Source organism: Mustela putorius, unplaced genomic scaffold (assembly GCF_011764305.1).
Source record: "Mustela putorius furo isolate JIRA1106 unplaced genomic scaffold, ASM1176430v1.1 tig00000596_pilon_pilon_pilon, whole genome shotgun sequence".
Lineage (NCBI taxonomy): Eukaryota > Metazoa > Chordata > Mammalia > Carnivora > Mustelidae > Mustela > Mustela putorius.
The window spans coordinates 5,136,777-5,144,840 of record NW_025421428.1 but is presented as its reverse complement, the minus strand read 5'-3'; the positions used below and the strand labels follow the sequence as shown (position 1 = coordinate 5,144,840).

The 8,064-nt window shown below is 49.2% G+C and overlaps 1 protein-coding gene across 1 annotated transcript; it reads right to left on the bottom strand.

Annotated features, from left to right (window-relative positions):
- Nucleotides 1–1,144: 1,144 nt before the first annotated feature.
- LOC101679273 (olfactory receptor 1K1) lies at nt 1,145–2,124 on the bottom strand. Its single transcript, XM_004757369.3, has one exon. It carries the CDS (start codon nt 2,093–2,095, stop codon nt 1,145–1,147), a length of 951 nt encoding a protein of 316 aa, XP_004757426.1. The 5' UTR covers nt 2,096–2,124.
- Nucleotides 2,125–8,064: the final 5,940 nt, after the last annotated feature.

Below are 8,064 nucleotides of genomic sequence, written 5' to 3'. Positions count from 1 at the left end.
CCTGCGCACCTCCAGCTGCAGAAGAGCTTGTTCTGGTTCTGCTACCGACTCGTCTGCCATCTCGGAGCCTCAATCCTCCTTTGTCAAGTGGCAGTAAGAATACCCTTGCTTTGGGGCGCCTGGGTGGCTCAGTGGGTTAAGCCGCTGCCTTCGGCTCAGGTCATGATCTCAGAGTCCTGGGATCGAGTCCTGCATCGGGCTCTCTGCTCAGCAGGGAGCCTGCTTCCCCCTCTCTCTGCCTGCCTCTCCATCTACTTGTGATTTCTCTCTGTCAAATAAATAAAATCTTTAAAAAAAAAAAAAAAGAATACCCTTGCTTTGTGTGGGTAAAAGCAAACGAAGGGCTGGCCCATGGTAAAGACTTAAAGACCACCTCTTCCACCTGCCACCCGTCCCTAATGCCCACAGCCCAGCCCTTCTTTCCTGCTTTGGTTCATTTCATGAACTTAACCGTGCATGCCCACCGCACGCACCTTCTGCAGAATTCCTGGTGTAGCCGACAGGTGGCGTCATAGTAAACAAGTACAATAACAAAGAATTTGAAGTGTGCACAGCTTCTAAATGCTGATCAGCATAAAAATAGATGATCATTTATTCATCTCAGATGTCCGGAGTGCCTCCTACCCACCCACCAGACTGGGTACACTGGGAGAGGTCAATCCCTTGACGCATGGGTATGTGAACTTTTGTCCGTGTCCCAGGCAGTTGAGAAGTCAATTATTTGGGAATACATGGTGATGTGATGGAAAATAAGGTGCCAGTCCCCCCAGAGCAAGACTGGGGGATTTGCACCCTCCCTTACAGCTTTAGACCGTCAGAAAATGGTAGTATGCACCCTAAGTGCCCGGGAGTGAGTGTTGGAAGAAGGAATGATGAGGAAGAATGGGCACAAGCTTTGCCACCTAAAATCATGTAAACGTGGAAAAGTCCATTCTTGTCTTTGAATCCAGTTTCCACGTCTATGAAACAGGATCATAATATCCGCTTTCCTGGTTTTTGTGGGAATAACGTATGATCAGGCAAGGCTCTGCTTCGCAGCAGGTGATAGCTATGACTATGATTTTGGAAAAAGCATAGAACAGATGATCACATTCTTGAATTGTCCCTGTGGGTGATGCAGTCTCTCCTTGGCGGGGTCTGGGGCTTAGGAGTCCGCAGCTGAGATCCTCCGTCTGGGGCAAAGGGCTCGGAGCGCTCCCTGCACATCGCGGTTCCGGAGACTGTAGATCACAGGGTTTAGCATGGGGGTAACCACAGTGTACATGACCGTGGCCACTCGGCCCCGCTCTGCCTCATACCGGGATGTGGGCTGGAAGTAGACGGCTATGACTGTCCCGTAGAAGAGGCCCACCACTGCCAGGTGGGAGCCACAGGTGGACACAGCCCGGAGCCTCCCAGAGGCTGAGGGCAGCCGGAGTACTGCAGCCGCAATGGCCCCATAGGAGGCAAGAATGAGCAGGAAGGGAGTGACCACCACCGCGGCGCCCTCGGTGAAGATGAGCAGCTGAATGTGGCGGGTGTCGGAGCAGGAGAGCCTTAAGAGAGGCTGGTGGTCACAGAAGAAGTGGGGCACTTGGTGGGAGGCACAGAAGGACAGGCGAGCCATAAGCAGGATATGCAGGAGGGAGTGGAGGTGGGACACCAGCCACGCGGTCGCCACCAGGGCTGTGCACACGGCCCGGGACATCCTTGTGGCATAGTGGAGAGGGTGCCGGATGGCCACATAGCGGTCATAGGCCATGGCGGCCAGGAGACAGCTATCGGTCACACCCAGGGCAAAGAAGAAGTACATCTGGGTCAGGCAGCCAGCCAGGGAGATGGAGCGGTCATGGGCCAACAAGTTGGCCAGCATCTTGGGGACAGTGACGGAGGTAAAACAGAGATCAGCAAAGGACAGATGGGCCAGCAGGAAGTACATGGGTGCGTGCAGGGCTGAACTGGCCCGGATGGCGGCCACAATGAGTCCATTACCCAGGATGCCTGCCACGTACAGGACCAAGAATAGCAGGAAGAGAGGCCGCCGCTGTCCAGGAGTTGTGGTCAGTCCCAGTAGGATAAATGGGGCTTCCTCCGAAGACTCATTGGTAGCATCCATGGCTGGGCTGGTTCTTCCCCTACTCCTGGGGCATCTCCCCAGTGTCTAGGAAAAGGGCGAAGTGTGACTACATTTCTCAAGGCTTCCTGGCCATGGGGGAAATCATGGGTTTGGCGTCAGCCAGCCCTGGTATTACACACAGGTGTGACTGTGGGCAAGTCACGTCACTGCCCGAACCCTTTTCCTTTCTGCTTTAGGTTTCCCATCTGTAGGATGAGGGAACTGAACTAGGTGATCTTCTAGGCCACTTCCAACCCAGATACTTTGTGATTTTAAGCAACAATAGAATAAAAGGTGTTGCCCAGGATGGAGGCTGGAGCAGGAAGAAAGTATGGAAGAAAAGACAGAGGGAGGGTCCACACAGCAGGTAAGAGCTCTGACCACGAGGCACTCATTTCCACAAAGTAAAAATGGGGAAAAACAGAACAAAACAAGATAGGAGGGAGGACCACGCGTTTCAGAACCCCGAGGATAAAGAGAAGAGCCCCAACTTCTCAAGGGGATAGAGCACAAGGATCTAATGATGTTCTCATAACCGGACCTGCCTTCAGGTGTTCCACTGGCAGCGGATGATAGAACACAGTTGAGCAAGATCTTCAGATTCTGAAGGAAAAAAGTGTATTGAACTTAGAATTTGATGCTAAAGCAAAATAATAATCAAGTGTGAGAGAAGAATAAAGGTATTTTCAGACTTGCCAAAAAAAAAAAGAAAAGAAAAAGAGCACAAGAATCGGGATGGCTCCCCATATAGCTTGGAGAACTTTCCCCATGAGATCAAGTACTCTTTGGGAATCAATGCCCAACCCTTTGAGAGAAACTGGCACAGACAGACAGATGCACCAGCCAGATGGCAACTTGTTTTACGTCTCTCATTTTCCCCCATCTGTATCTGCTGCAGAAACCTTGAGAGAGGGGTTTTAGCACAAGGTTTGCTGGAGGCTTTGCTGAGACCATCCCTGCAGGGGAACGATCTCCTAATTTCTTCCTGTGTCCTTCTCTATTAAAAATATAAAATAAATAAAATAAGTGCCCTCCCTACCTTAGTGTCTTCCTTCCCCCCCGCCCCTCCTTTGTGTAAGAAGAATCCTCTGGCTTTGGCTCCCTGTAGAGCATTTTCACAAAGTCCCCATCACGTGCCACCTTCCAGGAGGGTGAGTGGATGGAGGGTAGGGTAGTGGGGGCAAGATCTTTACAAACTGGACCTGTTCTGACCTGTGTCTACACTGGTGTCAATGAACATTAAAACGCACGAAGCTGTTTGTAGGACATCCATATATAATCACAGAGACGGCCGTGCAGGCTTGCAGACTTGCACAGCCTCAGGAGGGTCTGGTCTCTGCAAATGCACAGGCACAATCCGTAATATACAGAAATGTGGACCTGGCAGAGGCATCATCACACAAAAGTGGACAAGTGAAACCACAACCCCCCAGACTCAAATCATCATACACTTAGAGAGACGGTCAGATATAATCACGACATAGTGCTGAGGCCAGAGAGTAACGATCGGTCACATGCTCCTGTTCGTGGAAACTCACAGCACCACGTACAGCGACTGGGACCTGCCGTGCCCATCTGTGCTTCCGCCGACCACCTGCCCTGTGTAAGCGCTCTACCAGTGCGTGCCCATGCTAGGCACACCCGATCCCTTCGCTCATCACCTAGTCATCACGCACAACCTCAGGGGCCCACAACCTCCCCCTGTCATGCATGTGGCAACATTCACTCACTTGGGTCACTGCAGAGCTGCACCAGCCTGCCTCCCCTTCGACATCGTTGTACAGTGACAGTAATGCACAGTCATGGTCTCACACAAACAGCAGGCACTCTCACATTCACACATACGTCTCATGCTCACAGTTGCATGTGGGAAAACAGGTCTGCACGCTGTGCCCCAGTGTACCCTCTGGCCTTTCTGCATCGCAGGAGGGAATGGCAGCAGGACCCCTGCATGCTCTGTCACCGGGGTATCTGAGGAGGGAATGACTGGCCACAGCTGATGGGGTTTGGGGGCTTGGGAACACTTTAGCAACCTCCCCACCCCCAGAGGCAATACCTCGCCTTCCCCTGGCCCTCATCCCTGGGGCAGGATGGAGCTCAGCCCTGGGATTTGTTATGCTGCCTCTCTAGGGCCCAATTTGATGGGAGAAGGGGGGGGCTTGGTGCTGCCTCCAGCTCAAGGGACATTCAGGAGCTCAAGCATAGGGAGGGTTCTGCCCCTCTGTCCCTGTCTTGGGAAGGCCAGAAAGAAGGGTCAGACTGACTCCTGAGCCCCAAGCAACAGTGACTGGGGTCGGGGGCAGGGGAGCCCAGGGTTTACAGCCGTAGCTTCCTGGGTGGCCAACCATCCTGTCCCCCTCTGCTGTTGCTGGTGGCTTCTTTTTTTTTTTTTTTTTTCCTTTCTTTCTTTTCTTCTTCTTCTTCTTCTTTTTTTTTTTTTGGTAGGTGATTCAACATAGTAAGTGTTGATAAACACGCTGCTGGTGGCTTCTTGCAGGAAGTGGAGGAGTGTGGGAGGGACCGTGTCTCTGGTGACCGGCAGCGTGTGTGGTTGTGTGACTGCAAGTGTGAGTGTGCAGGATTATATGCTTGGGTGTGGAGAGAGTGGTTGTGTCTCCATGCAACTGGCTGGAGCACGTGTGTGAGTGTGCTGCTGCATCTGTTTCTGTGTGGGTGGCTGTGTCTATGAGAGTGTTTCTTTGTGCATAGATGTCTCTGTGTTGGGGAGGGGTCTGCATTGCTGGGTGTGTACTGTGACACAAGGGAATGGTGCCACACACAGCATTCCAGGCGGGAATGGCTTTGCATGACTCCGTGTCAGAACAGCCATAAAGGGGGGGGTTGGAACATAAGAACTTTCAGTGATTCCCTATTGCCTACCGGATAGACTCCGCATTCCCCTACCTAAGACCCCACCCATGACCTCGCTTATCAGTCCCTCAGTCTTCAGACTTCCCTCTACTTCTTTTCTAGTATGCCCCTCTCAAGCCAGTTAAATTGGTGTCCTTAAAATCTCCTGCATGGTCTGGGCTCATTTCATGGCCATGTCTTTATACCTGTTTGTCCTTCCCCTATGGAATGTTCCTTTGCCAATTCCCACCCACGCTGTAAGGCCCACAACACCTTGTGCAGTAAGTGACCTGAATCAGACCCCCAGCTCCCCCCACCTCAAGCCTGCTCTTGTCCTGACCGCTTATCTTGGGAAATGGTGTTGAAGGAGGTTTAAAAGGGAAATATTTGACCAGAATTGGGGAAATTTCCTGGACATTTCACTTTGGGGTCAAGGATCTGTTTCTCTTCCCTCATCCTCCGGATTAGGCTGTTACTGCCTCCCAGTCCTTCCCCTTCTCTTTTGCTTGTTCCGTCTATCATATAGGCCCAGCATAGTAGCCTGCAACTTCACGTTAATGTGTAGGATTTCTGCAATTATTGCATTATTATTTTTATTATTTATGTAATTAATATTGTAATTATTGCTGCTCCACTGATGCTATCCATGTGGGAGGACCTGTGGACATCCTGTAGTGTCAAGACAGTGGGAGGGGCCAGATGCCTCTAGAAACTTCCCTGATCATGGTGGGGCCTGTACATGTCATGAGAGCCCAAGAACATGCACAAGGAAGAAAAGATCAGAGAGGAGGTCTTTAAGTATAAATTACTGAGCTGGGGGGCAAACTTCATATTCTCAGTCTGGAGGCTGCCAGATTTTCTGATAATGCCTCTAGCCCTTGTCATAGCTTGTGAGTTGTTACAGGGATAAGGAGGCGAGGACTGGGAAAGGCTTACAAAAGTCTGTGATGGGAGAAGGGGTTTTAATTTAGGCAAACTTTTGTCGTAATGTGTTGACCTAGGATATTGTACCCTCTGCTGTTGAGATGTGGGCTCATCAGGAAACAGGGTGACCAACCATTCTGGTTTTCTGAGTTCCACACAGGTTCTTAGGTTCTAATAAGAGCTCACATGGGACTTGGTGTTTTAAAACTAGGACAGCTTTGGGCAAATCAGGACAAGTTGGTGACCCTTTCAGGAGACCTATAAAATCTTCTAAGATAAAGAAGACACTTTTGTGCATATCCCTCTCTCCATGACACTGGGACACTCCAGAAGACCATGGTTACTGAGAGGGAGGGTCCTGGTCCTGGTGACAAGGAACGTCATCTTCCCAGGGAGCCCGGCCGAAACTTCAGTCTTCTTGCAATCTCGTGCCTGGTGGCTGATTTCTCTTGAAGGGAGGTTGGACTGGTGAGGTGAAGAGGAAAGAAGAGACTCTGTGGGGAACCTTATTGGAGTTTGAACGCCATACCTCTCCATCCCTGGCCTCATCACAGCCAAATCAGGAGAACCGGAGGGGGATCAGGTGGGAGCCGACATTGGCTCTGGCCATGCTCCATCTCTCCTCAGCTCCTGCTCTAACTCTCAGGGCCCATTCCTGTCCTGCTCGTCTGCATGAAGGGGCTTTCCAGACAGAATGCCATGCCTTGGCCTTGCTCATGTGGAACTGAATCAGGGAGGCAAAGAAAATCTGTCAACATTGTGAACTCTGGGTAGATGAAAATCCCCAGAGCATTGGGTCAGAAGGGTGCAGAGTGACCCCAGGCTGAGAGCACTGTGGTTAGCCAAGAGGTCTGGGCTATGGCATTCCTTCTCCTAAAACTAATTCTGCCTCTGGATGTTGTAATCTAAACACAAAGCTGTCTATTGTACTGGGCCATGTGCTAATCTGAGTATGTTCATAATTCTGAATGAAATGTAAATGCGCCAATAAACATCTTGTACCCCTAAGCTTTAGGACATGTGAATCATTATCTATAACCCCAAATAAATCTTAAATTAAGACCCAAGACATGTCAATTAAATACTTAAAATACTCTTCTTATGTTTAACCCTTATCTTATCAGATTAACTGCTATAATAACTTTAGACCGTGACTTAAACTTATCACAAATTTTATCCACACATAAATTTAACTTACCTAACAGATCTCTGATATGGACTACACTCTAACCCAAATGTACTCTAGCAATAAAACTGAAACCTCAATGCCAGCCTTAATTAGCCCTGTACTCTAAAACTAACCCTCAATTATTTGTAATAAGAGCTCAAGTTTATCCAAACTCTGACTGCTAAATTTATCCCAAACCTACTACTAATTAAAATCAACCCAAATCCTATAATATCTGTAATTTCAATTCAATCCTAAACTTATCTGATTGCTTTAAAATTCCAAACCCAGCCCTGGCTCTATCCTTACCCTAACCGTTGTTTTAGGCATAACCAGAATCCTAATCCTAACCCTATCCTAACCACATCCATAATTCTGACCCTTTCCTAACCTCATCATATACCTGACCTAATGTAGCAGGGGCCAGATTTTAACCTAACTACTGGAATTTTTGGAATGAGCCTGTGTATGTTCCTGTGCTGTTCAGCCATTTCTTGGAGAGATGGAATATATAGGCTAATAGGGAGGGGTATTTGTTTTATCAGATTCAGTCCCATTCTTTGGTGTGAGCGGGTTCTGAAGATGCTCTCTGGGGGTCAAAGAGAGCAGGAGCAGCCTTACTGGTCATGAAGAACCTTAAAAGGGCAAGAATCTAGGAACACTTAGGGCCAACACAGTTTTTACCCAGTGTTTCTGGGAAACAGACTTCTAGAAGTTCAAGTGGCAAAAACATCCATTAAGTTCATCTGGTAATATCTAGGGACTCAAGTTTTGAACACTGAGGAACCTAAGGCAACTCAACAGCCACATTAGCCTGACCTTGGTTCTGGCTCTAGATGTTGGTCCTAGATTAACCTCCTTGGGAGATTCTTGCCTCCCTTCTATTGCTTCTCCCCCTTTCTAGTCCCTTCAACAATTGCAAGAGTCAGCCAAGCCAGAGGCTCATCTATCTTTACCCACAGGGATAGGGGTCAGAAAGGGAGCTCTTATCTTGTCATAGTTCTAATCAGGCTCATTGGACCTCTTA

Excerpts from the sequence above, each read along its gene's own strand:
- LOC101679273 (XM_004757369.3), bottom strand. The coding sequence starts at position 2,095 with ATGGATGCTACCAATGAGTCTTCGGAGGAAGCCCCATTTATCCTACTG.